A 16,229-nucleotide genomic window follows, 5' to 3' on the forward strand; every position below is an offset into this window, starting at 1 on the left:
CCCGCAATCTCCGGTGAAAAAAGATTGGCCCCTAAGGCGCCTACCCACGGAAAAATATTGGAGATGGCCGCAAAACTATGCAAATTAATATTTAATTAAAAAAATTTCAAACAGCATAATACTAAAATACTATATAATATAATATAATACTGTTGTTAAAATAATTAAAGCTATATACTTACAATTTGTGAACATATTTCTGGCGGCACATTTTGGCGCCCCTGCTTCCAGCACACTATTGAAACTGACGAACGAAAATTTGCTATGTCGTCCGTCTTTCAAATGTACAACAGCGCAAAACAGTTTTTTGCTATGTTGTACATTTGTAAGACGGACGACATAGCAAATTTTCGTTCGTCAGTTTCAATAGTGTGCTGGTAGCAGGGGCGCCAAAATGTGCCGCCAGAAATATGTTCACAAATTGTAAGTATATAGCTTTAATTATTTTAACAACAGTATTATATTATATTATATAGTATTTTAGTATTATGCTGTTTGAAATTTTTTTAATTAATATTAATTTGCATAGTTTTGCGGCCATCTCCCATATTTTCCGTGGGTAGGCGCCTTAGGGGCCAATTTTTTTTCACCGGAGATTGCGGGGCGCCATTTTTTTTTACACCGGGGTGCAAAATGTCTAAATGTGGCACTGGCTGGTAGTTTTGATATTAGAATGAATTGATCTATTATCATCGTGGTAGTTATTCTTCATGCAAATTATGTGCTCATAAAACTACTCGTATTGAGTATGCAGTTAAGGTGGGAATATTCATCATAGTGATATTAATATTTATTGTTTAATTAATAAATAATTGATGTTTTTGTTTTTAGATAATTGACAAATCGAAAAAAGACTGCCAAGAAGAAGTTGAAATTCTTCTACGTTATGGACATCACAATAATATAGTTACATTAAGAGACGTTAGTATTTTAAAACATCTAATAAATAATTTAAACAACATTCATTTTTAACTTTGAAAAATATGTTACTTAAATATTTAATTTCCGGCTTACCTAGTATTATTTTAATTTAAACAATTATAATTAAGAAACTCGATATCCAATACTTGAGCTAAGTTTAAAATAAATTGTTTGGTTGTTAAAATCTTAGATCTACAATATTTATTCAAATTTATATCATTTATTTATTTATCATTCGTTTTTTTTTTAACAAGGTTTATGAAGCTGATAAGTCTGTGTATTTAGTGATGGAGTATATGAGAGGTGGAGAGTTACTTGACAGACTTCATAAGTTGAAATACTTTTCGGAAAGAGAAGCTAGTGACATAATGCAAGTTGTAACTTCAACTTTATGTTATTTACATAAAAGTGGAGTATGTTATTGAAAATTGAAATAATACTTTAAAAAAAAAGGAGGTAAGTGGATGTCGCTCTGCTGTACAGTAGGTTACAAGTGGGTCTTGAATTAGACTTGAATTCAATGATATAATATCATTGTATAAGAAAAACGATTCTGAGCGGAGACGGTTGGTCAGTCTAGATATTTTATATTTTGTTATTATTTATTTTATCATGTAAGTTGAATTAATATTAAAATATTATAATTTTTTATTCGTTTCTATGGTGATAAACAAAGCGTTAGAAATTAAAACCCCATTTTTAGCGTTTTTTCGTAATTTTTCATTACTTTTTCCCGTGGCATTAAATAACTATTGAGAAAATCGAAAAATGACCTCTCTAAAGTACCATCTTGGTCCAATTTGCTAAAAGATAAGATACTATATGTGGAAATCGAAGGATTCCTTCTGGTAGAAATTTTGTATACAGAATATAAAAAAAAAAATAAAAAAAAAAAATAAACACCATTGTAAAACCACTAGCTTCATCGCTCCGCTCAGAATCTAAATAAGACAAATTATTCAATATTTTGTTTATTTTTTTATTAACTTCAGTATTGGTAATATGTATTTGGTTTTAATTTAAGGTTGTGCATAGAGATCTAAAACCATCAAACATTCTTTACGCTACTGAAAGTGCATCGCCTGAGGCTTTGAGAATATGTGATTTTGGTTTTGTCAAACAATTGCGTGCAGATAATGGACTTTTGATGACTCCTTGTTATACTGCAAACTTTGTAGCTCCCGAAGTTTTAAAAAGACAAGGTTATGATGCTGCTTGTGATATTTGGTCATCTCAAACAATTTGTTGTTATTGTTCCTGGAAACTTATACTTCCAACCATTAGTAATTAAGGTTTTTGATGTCCAAACCATTACATAATTTTAGATTCATATAATGAAGTGACCAATGCATTTGTTTTACAACAGTGTTTTTATTTTATTAAATTATTTTTGCGTGTCATCACCCTTTGGACCAGTAAAACTGCTTGAATGTTAATCTTGAATATAATTTCTGGTTTGGAAAATGATTTTTGGTGATAATTAAGGGAGGAAATTAAGATACTCCCGATACTTTTATTAATAACTAGCTGATCCCGGTCAATTAGTTTATTTAATATTCGGTGTATGATGTTCAAAACTTAAAAATGTTCATCGATCATCTTTAATCTAAAAATAATTGTGCAAGCACCGCTTTAAAATCGTTCTATCATTTATAATATTATGTAGGTATATTATTTAACGTCACCTCCCCCCGACCTCTACCAATACCAAATTCATGTGAACGCCTCTAAATAAAACAAATTTTTGTATTTAAACACTATATATACATGTATTATAGGTAGATCATACTAAATATCTATATTTTAAATTTGAAAAAAATTACGCAATAGATATAAACGCCACGGTAGATAACATACTAAATCAAAAAAGTGGCGGTAGACAACATATTGAACCACAGCCAATATTATTAATTGTCAAGGTAGGTATAAAGTCGACAGAAGAAGGACATCATTTATAGCCATTATAAACTTTCCCTCCCCAGGTAGATACCACAATATAACAACTGCGATGTTTTTTATGTTTAGCAAACAACTATAATATCGTACCCATATTTATTCCAAATATAAGTAAATTGCAACACACCTCCTCTATTCGTTTTTCCAATATCAAGTGGCTATGTCAATACTAATACTATATCAAGTTAAGGGGTAATATTGCTTATTCCCACTACATGAACCGGGTTGTTAAACTAATATCGATAAAGATTTTAAAGTTATATTTTACAGGTCCTGAAAACTTTTGACCTGCGTTCAAAAACTAACACAATCGAAGACGATATAACAACTTGGACGCAAAGGCTATTATTAAATGTTTAAAACACGATTATACAGTACACACTCGCTTGAGTACCTAACCCTATTCTAGAGGATAGTATCATAGAATAAATTTCATATATTCTGTGGTAAGATCACAGGTGTACGGTTTGAAACAAATTTCACAAATTTTTATTATGATTTAATATTTATACGTATATAAGGTACATAGGTTATTGCACCTATCAGAATTTTTTTAAATTAAATTTAATTACCTATTATGATTTATATATAAAAGGTTGGTCGAATTTATACACAATATGGTAAATGGATTTAATTCGAAAACCAGAATTTTAATAAATGCTTATTGCATATTTCAAGGTAAGTACACTTAAAGCAACGCTCAATTGTAATTTCTAAAATTTCATATGCATCTACCGTGCACCTTTACTAAAACATTGACATTTCACCAGTCATTATACTGCCTACGAATATATTATGTTATAGTCTATACTATAAATATGGCGTAACACAGTTGTCAGTTCCAAACACAAATTTGAACATAAAATTAATAATTTAATATTATATATTAGCATATCATACGACGAATCGTCATTTACTCTCTTGAAATACATTTTTATTATAATTAAAATGTATAGGTGTATAAATTATTAGAAGTTCTTAAATCATCTGTATAGTTTGATAGCTAATGATTTTATTAAAGTTCTAGATACTGAATAATTGAAAATATTGCAAATATGACCCAAAAATAATTTTTTGTGGAGATATAAATGGGTAGAAAAATTTTAAATAATAATGCGGAGGTTTCAAAATATTTAAATATTTTTGCATCCCATAATTTTGTTTCTAGTATTTCGAAATAGACTAGAGTGTATTTAAATTCTAAGTAATACCAAGTCATATATATAGGTATATTTCTATTGTTCATATTTTTACTAATATAGATATATAATTCACACAATAATAATTATAGTAGGTATATCATCTTCCATATGCATTGCAAAACTGATCTAATAGATAACTTATATAGTTTAATTTGATGTTTTCATGACTTAAAAAATACAGGTTGTGATAATAGCTGCAATTAAATTATTAGGTATAATTTGTCTATAGACTATATGGTAGAGTACCACCTATTTATTTTATACACGTGTATAAAATAAATAATGTACATTGTAAATCAACTTAATTCAAAAACCAGAATTTTAATTAATGCGTATTGCATATTATTTCAAGGTACACTGAAATTTCTAAAATTTCATACATAAGCAGTAAGTATGTATCTACACTGCACAGATTTACTTTAATATTTACCAATCACTGGTCACTATACTACCTACACACATAGGCTATACTTAACCTATGGGATAAATACGGTGCAACACTACAACTGGACCCACAGTTGCCAATTGCCATAATACACAATTTAATATACAATTGATGAACTCAAGATGTTATAGGTGGATATGAACCAAAAAAAAAAAAAATACTAAAATTATGAAAAATTTCAAATTAGACTTGTAACATTATGCGAAGATTATAAAAACGGTCAAAGGGATATTTAAAATTTCTTAACTGTTGTAGCACACACGATAAGTACGATATCATCAATATTTAATTTGATATCAATAACTTTTTCTTTTGTGATAATCAATTAATATATTTTTAAAAATTGTTCTTTTTTTCCGTGTTCTTTTTTCCTTGTTCTTTTTTTCCTTGGTCTTTCTTACCGATTACCTGTTTTTTTACATATAAAATGTAATACTTAAAAGAAATACAGAAAACGCCGAATGCGGAAAATAAAAATAGTGATAATAAAATACTACCTAATATATTAATTATTATTTATGGTTCTGTATTCAATAATATAAAATATTACATTGTAATAATGCTCTTATGATTATAGTCTTATATATAATCTATGATTACTGATTAGTGCGGTACGGATTAAACCAGAAAACCTTGTTTTAAATTTTCAATCATTAGCTATAAAAGTTGAGCATTTTATAAATGTTTAACTACAAAATAATTATTACATTTTAAATTTAATAAATGTTGTCAAATTCGAACTTTAGATGCTTGTAAAAAAAAATTGTGACACTGGATTTTTAATTTTTTTCATCTGCCTTTGAAACAATATAGTACGAGCATTGTATTAAATTTTCAAGCTTTTTTACCCAACAAGTAAAGTTTTATTGACATCCATAGAAAAAAAGACTAATAAAATTGGAAACAGAAAATGTTCCTAAACCGTACAAAACAAATCAAAATATTTTAAAGATTTTTACGTGTATAGAAAATGCAAATATAAACGACCAGTGAACATTTCATGTAAAAAATAATTTCAAAAATGTTTATGTTGTTTTTCACGTCGCTTTTGAAAACTATTGGGAATTTTAAAATTTTACTTCCCGAATGCATCAACAACACTCACTTCCCCATTGAAAAAGTTGACTGAAGTTGAAAATCGAAGCAATATTTCGACTACTTATCGTGTACACAGACACAAAAAAAAAATATTAAAAAAATTTTTAAAAAAAAAACACACATCATTGTATAACCAATACATTCATCGTTCCACTCAGAATCTAAAACTTGTGTACAATTTGAGCGCAATACGTAAAGATTTTAAAAATACTTAGTAATTACTAACTTTATGGGCTTTGGGGCAACAGTAGTTATTATACAACACTATACGTTGGTAAGTACAATGTCTACTAATATTATCAAGTGCATTAAAAATATTCAAATACACTTCACTTAAAGCAAAACGTATACGAAATGTCAGGAAAATACATACAAGCTGATAATAGTATCCCCACTCCACGTGAGAGGAACCCGCCTTAAATAATAGTATATATTAGAATATTACCATACGACGACTCGTCATTTATATAACTGAAATCAGTTTTAAGAGCTTACGTATAATATTTTATTTGAAAATGGCAAATGATATTATATTTTTTAGAGTTCTATTATTTTACATCACATTAATCGTCTTATGCATTTTCAACACATCATCACAAAAAGTAATAACAAATCTTGGCTTAAACGAAGGTACGTCGATTTACTTTACACTTATTGCTACATTCAGTATAATATAACAACAACAATATAACAAAAAAATATGAACTTCAAACGCTCATAAAAATTTAATTTGACTTGCGTGTAGAGTCCATAGGCGCAAATAGACAAATTATTTTGGGGGGACTAAAGCCCCTCCTATAATATTTTCTAAAAATTATATATGCTCTGTACTAATTACTTACTTTTGAACTGGTGGGACTTGGCAGAAATTTGGGGGGGACTAAGTCCCCCCAAGCCCCCACCTATTTGCGCCAATGGACTGTAGACATTTTCTTTTTTTGAAAAAGGTAGACAAACTTTTGAATAATCTTGCATTACATTTTAAAACCTTAGATTTAAACTAATTGGCTACCTATATAGCTAATTAGCTTAATTTGCTAATTTTCGTGATTTTTCCGTGTTTTTTGACATTTTTTAAATAAATTACCAGCTAGTATACATATAATATAATAGGTACGTATTATATTATACATTTTATTACATTTATACTTCTATGGGTTTAACCATGATACCATGAAGTTGGATCCAGTTCAATATTTTTTCCGACTTATTTTCATCAGTAGTAAGTATCGCCATGTCCAAAATTTAAAATCGGTATAATATATAATTATTTTGACTGTAAAAAAAAAATAATTGATTTACCTATATCTTAAATATTTCGCAGCTCAAATGTGAAATGTTTATTTCTTTTAGGTGAGATATATCGGGAAGCCCTAAAACCAGATCAAGATTGTGTGTGGATGAATGCAAAATATTGCAAAGCTAGTAATGAAAGTATTATAACTCGTAATTATTATCTTGATATATGTAAACTTGTTGGCTTACAAACGAAAGTTTGTTGTCCGACTCCAATGACGGCTAATGAACTGGCAATCAAAAATATAGATGAAAGTATGAAAACGATTTACTAAATTTATTTTATATTATATATTTATATTTAAATATTTAAATATTTTATGTTATATTCCTATAAGCTAAATACGTTAATACCCAAAATCAGTTAGAAAAGTTACTCCTTATAATATTTTTCTGTTTTGTTCTACATAACTTTTTTTCCTAAAGGCTTCTTTATTCATTGAGAAAGACTCTGATGAAAGACTCATTGTTTCTGAGCGGAACGGCAATTAATAATGTATTGGTGTACCCAATTTTGGTAACCCGTTATAACCGTGAATCCAAAAAAGCGAATGTCAAAATAGCGACGGCAAAATAGTTAAGTATAAAATAGCTAAAAGCCATAATAGTGAATGTTCAAAACAGCTAAAGTATAATATTTTAAAATTATTACTCTTATTATTTTATATTTTAGTATTAAGTTATAAAGAAATTAAATAGTAATTAAGTTATATATAGATAATGACAATCAGTTTTATAACTGGGTTATCCAATAATATTGTTTGGTCGGACCAGGTATAATAATAAAATGGGTAGATAAGATGTGAGCACAATATTCGACAGCGACAGTGTATGTTTAACCACACAGTATTGCAGTTACATACTTCATATATTATATAGTTACAGTATCAAGATACTGCATTAAGAATTTTAGAAAGTCAAAAACAATATACAGAAAGAAATATTGTAATTTATTTGAAAGACATAGGTAGCCTATAATTTATCACTACAAATATAAGTTACAAATATAATATAATATCTTCTACCTTTTTTTTATAAATTCTTTTATGTTTAATTTGATGTATGAATATGTTTGACGTATAATATTAGTAATTTTGAAATAATATGTATACTTTTTAAATACCTAATATATTTTTATTTTTTATATTAAATTATTTTAAAATAATATACTTTGGCTGTTTTGAACATTCGCTATTATGGCTTTTAGCTGTTTTATACTTAGCTATTTTGTTGTCGCTATTTTGACATTCGCTCTTTTGGATTCGCGGTTATGATGGTGACTTCCATTTTTTTACCTAATTTTCTTGTGTTTTTATTAGAGAAACTTTATATCAACCTTTGTAACCATAAAAATGCTTCAATCTACAACGTCCATGGTGGTTACTGGTTCTGGTAACAAATTTGTGGCTAATTGGTAAACTAGAGTCTACTTTAAGAAGCCAAAAGTAAAAATGTAAGCATGATTCTTTTTCATAAGCATTCAACCTAAAATTAAGATAGAATTACGAAAAATTGGAGGCCATATTATAAAAACGAAGAATTGAAAATTGAACACAAAGTTCCTTAGGTCTTATTGAAACCAAAAATCTAAAAAAAATATGTAAATTCAGTTATTTTTATAAACTTTAGAGGTTCGTAGGATAACAAATAATAACGGTTATATTAGCTGATTTTGAGTATTTACTATTATTTACACAATTAAACCTACAATGCCTAATCATTCTTATCGAACTAAATGTTGTTATTTAAATAAATTGCAGAATGTTTAGAATTTTCTACATTAGAAAAAATTAAATATAACTTTATGTTAAGAGAAATCAGTTTAACTGAGGAGTTTAAATTATTGCATCATGAACGTGAAAATCTAGAGGGTTACGTAGTAGGTGGTACGTTTGTCAAGCTCCAAGAGTTTCCACACATGGTAATATTTAATCATAAATATATTCAAAGTCAAAATAGGTATAGTATATTATTATGTATTGTTGTTAACATATAACTATAGGTGCTATTAGGTTATGGTGCCACCCCGACAAATGGAGAGGATTTTAAATGCGGAGGTTCGCTGATAAGCAAAAGGTGGATACTGACTGCTGCACACTGTCTAAAAAGTTCTGGGTAAATATGATAGTACAAATAAAATACTACTTAAGTAACTTAAAACCAATACTGTGCATTTTTTTTTAATTTTAAGGAATGTGGCTCGTTGGGCTCGCCTTGGAGTTTTAAAAAGAGTCGTTGATGAAACCAACGTAGATCGGCCCAATGACTATGAAATAGTTGAGCATATAATACATCCCGATTACAATCCACCTTCGCTGTACAACGATATAGCTTTATTTCGTTTGGGGAGGAACGTCGTATTTTCCGATGATGTGCGACCGATTTGTCTTAACACTGATCTGAATTTAACTCCGCCAAAGCAAATAGCTACTGGTTGGGGACGAATTTCAACAGGTTGGTTTAAAATTTAAATGATAACCTTAAATAAAAAATTAGGCTTTAGCCACAGCCATATTAGGTCAAAAGTTAATATTTTTTCTTTTCATTACAATTTTCTAGCTGGAGCACTTAGTGACTTTTTGTTAAAAGCGGATTTGGATATTTTCTCGATGAAACACTGCAACGAAAGTTATTCCAATGATCCAAAATTAAGATTTGGAATATTACCTGACAGTATGATATGTGCGGGTTCGTTTGATGGCACAAAAGACACTTGCTTGGTACGATCTTTGATAGTAGTTGAATGCTTTGTATGTTACTATATAATTTAATAATATCAAATGTATATTGTAGGGTGATTCGGGAGGTCCACTTCAATTAGAACATGCCAAATACAGGGGCATGTATACACAATACGGGATTACATCTTTTGGGAGATTTTGTGCCGATAAGGATACACCCGGAATTTATACTAGAGTGGCCAATTATATTCCATGGATCGAAAAAATAGTATTTTCAAATGACTGAAGACGTGTAATAAAGTGTAGTAAATAAATCGTTATAATTTCCTATTTAAATTTCTAATCCGCTGAATGAATTACGAGAAAGTCTGATATACAGTTTGTGGTTTGTCAACAATTGTACACAATTATAAATTATAACGCCTTAACTTTTAACTTGATTTCACTTGTTTATTGATAGTAGGTACATTCTACTAACTAGATCGAGAATTTAATCATAAAATGATTATAAATACAATTCTACAGTTGTTTGTGTCAGTTCCGGGTAAAAGAAAAAAAAGTGGGCAAGTGGATGTCGCTATGCTATACAGTAGGTTACAAGTGAGGCACTGTATAATGGTTGGTAATAATTTTGAATTTAATGATATAATATCATTTTATAAGAAAATGATTCTGAGCAGAGACGGTATGTCAGTCTAGGTATAAGACATATTATATACTTACCTATCTATATGATATTAAAAAAAAAATTGACCTAAAATAAATAATAAATATACCTATAATAAATTCTAAATTAATCATATCACAATATCCATTAAGTACTTATAAAGCGTTATACATCATAGATATATAATAGTATACTTTAGAAATTCCAAGTACCCATGAATAATATTATACAATCACAACAAAATAACTAAATAGTTATTCTAGGTTTTTTATATGTAATTTCGTAAAAATTTTAACTTAAAATGAGTATAAAAATAAACTGTGCGTATGTATTTTTTAGATTTTTTAGTAGCAGAATTATCTACTTACGTGGAATCTTGTTTTAAATATTCAATCCTTAGATATAAAAGTTGAACATTTTATACATTTTTAACTACAAAATAATTATTCAATTTTAAATTTGATAAATTTTGTCAAAATTTGAACTTTATGTTGTTTTTCCTGGCACTTGTGAAAACTATTGGGAATTTTAAATGTTAACCTCTCCAATGCACCAACAATATTCACTTTCCCATCGAACAAGATACTGAAGTTAAAAATCGAAACATTATTTCGACTACTTATCGTGTACACAGACACAAAAATAAAAAATAAACCACACATCATTGTAAAATCAATACATTCATCGTTCCACTCAGAATCTAAAATTATGTTGATAAAATCTAAAACTTTTTTAATGGCAAAGATTATTTCACTCATTTAAAAAAAATTATCGATAGATATGGTTTAGTAATCTGGGTGGGTCATATTTATTTTTCAAAATAGTTATATTAGTTATTACTTTTAGATTCTGAGTGGAACGATAAATGTTTTGATTTTAAAATGATGTGTTTTTTTTTTTGTGTGTGTAGACACGATAAATAGTTCGAAATAATGCTTCGATTTTCAACTTCAGTATCTTGTTCGATGGGAAGCTGAACATTATTGATGCATTCGGGAGGTCAAATTTTAACATTCCCAACAGTTTTCAAAAGCACCGGGAAAAGCAACATAAACATTTTTGAAAATATTTTTTTACAAATATATATTAGTACAAACATGATAAATAAGAATTCAACGGTTTTATAGTTATTATATATTTGAGAATCGTAAAATATATTTTGAATTAAATAACGATCAAGTACTACGATTGCTTACTAAAAAAAAAATAATATTTGAAATTAATAATTATTATAGTAATTAATAATATTATTTTGATTTTAAGATATATGTATTTTTTATATGTCTGTGATCACATTGATAGAGTGATAAAGTCATCTCTTTGAGTTAACACATTTAAGTTTTTTTATTGATACAACATCTTCAAAATCCGTTGGCTATAAAACATTTTTATTTCTTCGTGATGACGAATTCGCACAAAGGTGTTGATTTTTTTTTTCATTAGATGAATATGGGTGATGTTTGTGTGTACAATATTTATACGTGACCATATTATTTGTTCTCGTCTTGTACATGATAGGCGATACAGATTTAGAGCTAAAATATTTTCATTTGGTGGAGTTTATTGTTAGATTCCTAGTCCTATAGGCCATAGCAGTTGGTGTGATGATTTGCTCCTTTCTAAGGTGCATCTGTTCGTGTCTTATAGTATACATATATATAGTAAACGAATTAATTCGAAAACTAGAATTTTAATAAATGCTTATTATATTTATTTCAAGGTACACCTAAATCAACGCTCAATTGCAATTTCTAAAATTTCATATGCATCTACCGTGCACCTTTACTAAAACATTGGCATCTCACCAGTCATTATACTGTCTACGTATATATTATGTTATAGTCTATACTATAAATATGGCGTAACACTATAACATAACACAGTTCCCATAACACGAAATTGAATATAAAATGAATAATTTAATATTATATGTATACTAGCACATCATACGACGAATCGTCATATTTTATTCTCTTGAAATACATTTTTATTACCTACTAGCTGATCCCGTGCACTTCGTTTCCCGGCAACCAATAACTATTATTATAAAAGCTTCAAAACCTATGGCGACCATTTATAAACAAAAATTTCCATCGGAAATTTCAAAATAATACATAAATGGTTGCCATGGTAATATGGACTCACACACACACACACACACACACACACACACACACACACACAATTTTTCTGTATGTGTTATAGATATACAGCCTCCGATGTATCTGTGTATCTGTGCCGAGTGGTATACATTCCACCATATTTGTCTACACCGCGTTTGGTTTATATAAACATTTACTTGACGAAAAGTTGTCTTTCCGTAATTGGGCTTTTGGCCGATAAAACCCGGGGTATTTTGTTTAAAACTCCGTGGGGTTTATTATTTCCGATATTGTTCCAACCCCTTGAATACCTATTTAAAGGTGTGCGCGTGCGCGGATCTGTAACGTGTATATTATAATATACGTATAATGTATATAAATGCCTATTTGTATGTTGTCAATAGACACGTATATACGCAAATCATATAATAATATACTAATATACGATAGAAGGTACCTAACTCTGTGTCTGCTGCTGGATTTCTCTTTGTCAGTGAGTAAAAAACATTAATTCCAATCCGGTGGCGTGGCGGTAAATTGTAATTAAACGGGACTATTATTGTGTTTGTATAATAATATATTGGTAATGAGATCGATTTCGGAGAAATCGAATTGAATCGTAAATAATGACTGTTATTTGATGTGCTTGTATATGCAAATTGATTTACAAATTTCAATCAATCCAAGTTGAGCAACATATTATCTTCGTTGAAAATTAAAATGAAACTAATAAAACCTTTTTCCTATCAAGTCATAAAATAGTTAAGTAAATTATTATCAATAGGTACGCCGGATGCAAGTTGTACACTCTAATATAACTCATCTACTGTACGTTTGTACTGGTGTACACTGTATATGTATGCATATAATATGTATAAAGTATAGGTATCATAGATATCTACTACACTTTTAAAATAATTTATTCATTTTCTATAATTGCTATTAATGGGTTTACTTCATAATATTTTCTGAATATCAAATTGTAATTGAAAGTGTAACTTTGAAATATAGGTATAGGTATTATAAGTAGTACAAAATAATAATTCAAATTAAAGAAAAAAATCTCGTTGTGCATTTCCCATTACGTCTAATCATTGTCGCGGGTATGGTTTTTATCAATGAGAAACACTTGTAAAAAATACTTATGACTTATGTACTGTACTTAGATATAAAAGAATAATACCGTGGAACGTCGTCTCGTTTAAATAATCTATTCCAGCCATGATTTACGATAACTTTTGTTTGCAAACAGTTTCTTCTACTCTGTTTCCCAAAAACCTCGGCTTCCTTTTAACAAGATGTTTATCGGTTCGCCGATTTCCGAATAAGAGTTTATTTTTTTCTTCTTTAAGAATAGTTTAAGGCTGCAAAACTTTACTAACAGTATAATAAAAATGTTTTCGCAAAGTTTTTGTTTGCATAATATTTTTTAAACCACTTCCCTTAAGTAACTGACATGTAACTTTCTATAAGTATTTAAATATTAAGTTAAGTTGAGTGTAACCTTAGGTACTTATAGCATTATCGGAATCCTAAACTAGCTTTTTTATTCAATATATTCTTATAATTAAATAATACGGCGTCCTCTTAATTACGATCTTGTGTAACATAAAAATACGATAATGTTGCAAGTTAAAATGCTTTTTTTACATAGATGATGAGTATTTATATTCATTTTATAAGAATGAAAAAATGGGTTTTAACGATATTTTTGATAGCGCTTGATTGGCTTCAAAATATTTTATTTAATAGGATCAGCTAGGTAGCAAAAATGATTCCACCAAAACTATTAGATGACGTTATAATATGTGTTACCGACTTTCTTTATTACGATATATTAGTCATTTAAGTGATTCAGGTTGTTAGTGGTTTTTTTTAAACATATGTTATTATTAATTATTATACTATTGTAATTTATGAGTATTGAACAATCGTTGCTAATAATTATAACCTAGTTATAAATTATTTTAATAGACTTCGCGTTACATGCGCGTTATATTGTTTGCATTATATTTGATAAACGCGTATCGCACTAATGTTTTTTTTATTATTAATATTAGTATTATTATTATCACACCAATTATTTGATCAACTTTGACCGATGACATTTATAAATTAGAACAAATTAATGTTTCATTTAATTTAACATTTTAGATGCCCAACCTACTGAAAGTGAAATGGAACTATTTGACGAGGTCCAAATCGTGCTTACCGAGGCCTCTGACGTGCTTTCCGACCTCAAACATTACTTGGGCGCTGACCAATACATACGAGCAGCGATTAATAACCCAAGTGCCGAACAAAATGCATTGACATGGGAAGCGTTAATGCCTCGAATTCGCACTTTGAGACAATTCTATTTTTTCTCACAAAAAATATAGGTAAGTAAAATATATTTGAACATTATAAACGAAAAATCAAGTTATAATTGTTTCGTTGTTTATTATGATAATTGCTTATAATAATCGATAATCAACACTAATCGTATAACAAATATAAATAATACTACATAATATTATCAATAATTCCACAAAATGATTCATTAATGACAGTGGTTCTGCTAGTGATGCAATTATAGCCTCATAATTCTGAGTGGAGCGATTAAAGTTAATAAAAATAACATGTTATATAAATATAAAATAGTATTACAATTAACAATATAATAAATGCTTTGTTTTTTGCAAAATTAATTAAAACTATCGTACCTATCATACTAAATACTAATAATACAATAAATTACCAATAACAATAAACCTAAATATATTTTGTAATAATGAGACGTCTGACCTTCTCCGCTATAGGCTCTTCGTATGAAATTATTAACATCAAATTAAAATTTAACACATCCATTTCAGTTACCTACCTATTCAATGACGAGATACACTCGACAGTCGACACCTACTCTACAACTAACCGACTTCTCCGTTTTTACAACACTAATACAATTTTGGTTTTCAAAAAACAAAAACCAATTTTTGTTGTTAAAAATCAAAAACAAAAATATTAATTTTAAAATGTTTTAAATTTCATAATCAATTAAAATTTAAGTTATTTAATATACATTAAAAAAGCTGATGAAAATAATTTCCCTAATACGTATAACTATAACTACAACTATATATTTTATATTTAAATTTAAAATAGATAAAAAATAACGTCATAATAATTGTTATTATAATCATTTTCTGATTTAGCGATATCGTATGTTTGTTGGGCTATCTATCTACCAGAATGCGGTATACCGTCGTTTTGTGTACTACATAACTATAATAATTGATACTAGTAGGTATTGCTTCCTATCTAACAATATTTTGTGTTTTAATAAAACTGGGATATCCACATTAATATGATTATCGTATTATCTGAAACCACTACACACATTATATCTTTATATTTACCAGTGTTAATGTTATAAAATCAATGCTATTATAGGTAACAATAACATTTTAGTTAGTTTAGTGTTTTTACTCGTTTATTGTGTAATGGTGAGTTACTCCAACTAGTATTGTTGATTGTAATCAACTTTTTAAAATGTTTGTAAAATAATTGCTTTTACATATTTTAACTGAAAAATCCATAATTAAATTACACATTTATTAATCATTAATATATGTAATAATTTTATAGGTACCTATTAAATGTTTTTAATTCATTTAATATTTTTGGATTATTTCAATTTTATTTTGATAATTATTTATTTCATTTAAAATCATTAAATCGAATTAAATTTGCATTGCGTAGACCACATATTTTTTAGTTAGACCTCATATTGGGAGATCGCCTTTTTTTGAATTCCGCATAAAGTTAATTAAAACACACCTTTTTTCCAGCTTTCGTTGTACCTCAAATTCTAACTGAAAT

At 28.2% G+C, this 16,229-nt stretch overlaps 3 protein-coding genes across 5 annotated transcripts in view; all 3 read left to right on the forward strand.

The window, feature by feature from the left end:
- LOC100570340 (ribosomal protein S6 kinase alpha-2-like) overlaps positions 1-2,227 on the forward strand; it is a 3,065-nt gene extending 838 nt beyond the window's left edge. Inside the window, exons 2-5 of the mRNA XM_003245433.2 lie at positions 673-759; positions 832-921; positions 1,176-1,334; positions 1,946-2,227. Coding sequence (XP_003245481.1) covers positions 673-759; positions 832-921; positions 1,176-1,334; positions 1,946-2,212 — 603 coding nt within the window. The 3' untranslated portion in view covers positions 2,213-2,227. The remainder of the gene's footprint in view (positions 1-672; positions 760-831; positions 922-1,175; positions 1,335-1,945) is intronic.
- Positions 2,228-6,081: 3,854 nt separating this feature from the next.
- Positions 6,082-10,039, forward strand: LOC100163746 (venom protease). 2 transcript variants are annotated; one of them, XM_029491563.1, is made up of 7 exons: positions 6,082-6,252; positions 6,947-7,173; positions 8,679-8,839; positions 8,921-9,033; positions 9,110-9,372; positions 9,478-9,638; positions 9,712-10,039. In XM_029491563.1, the coding sequence occupies exons 1-7, from the start codon at positions 6,197-6,199 to the stop codon at positions 9,883-9,885; spliced, it is 1,155 nt and encodes a 384-aa protein (XP_029347423.1). In that variant the 5' UTR covers positions 6,082-6,196; the 3' UTR covers positions 9,886-10,039. The 2 variants fall into 2 exon arrangements, with proteins under 2 accessions (XP_029347423.1, XP_001948438.1); XM_001948403.5 differs by having other exon boundaries at positions 6,083-6,252; positions 6,976-7,173.
- A 42-nt stretch (positions 10,040-10,081) lies between these two features.
- Positions 10,082-16,229, forward strand: LOC107884093 (protein FAM49B-like). 2 transcript variants are annotated; one of them, XM_016805561.2, is made up of 3 exons: positions 10,082-10,188; positions 14,523-14,749; positions 16,199-16,229. In XM_016805561.2, exons 1-2 carry the CDS (start codon positions 10,101-10,103, stop codon positions 14,747-14,749), a joined length of 315 nt encoding a protein of 104 aa, XP_016661050.1. In that variant the 5' UTR covers positions 10,082-10,100; the 3' UTR covers positions 16,199-16,229. The 2 variants fall into 2 exon arrangements, with proteins under 2 accessions (XP_016661050.1, XP_029347424.1); XM_029491564.1 differs by lacking the exon at positions 16,199-16,229 and adding an exon at positions 15,563-15,774.

Source organism: Acyrthosiphon pisum, chromosome A3 (assembly GCF_005508785.2).
Source record: "Acyrthosiphon pisum isolate AL4f chromosome A3, pea_aphid_22Mar2018_4r6ur, whole genome shotgun sequence".
Taxonomy (NCBI): Eukaryota; Metazoa; Arthropoda; class Insecta; order Hemiptera; family Aphididae; genus Acyrthosiphon; species Acyrthosiphon pisum.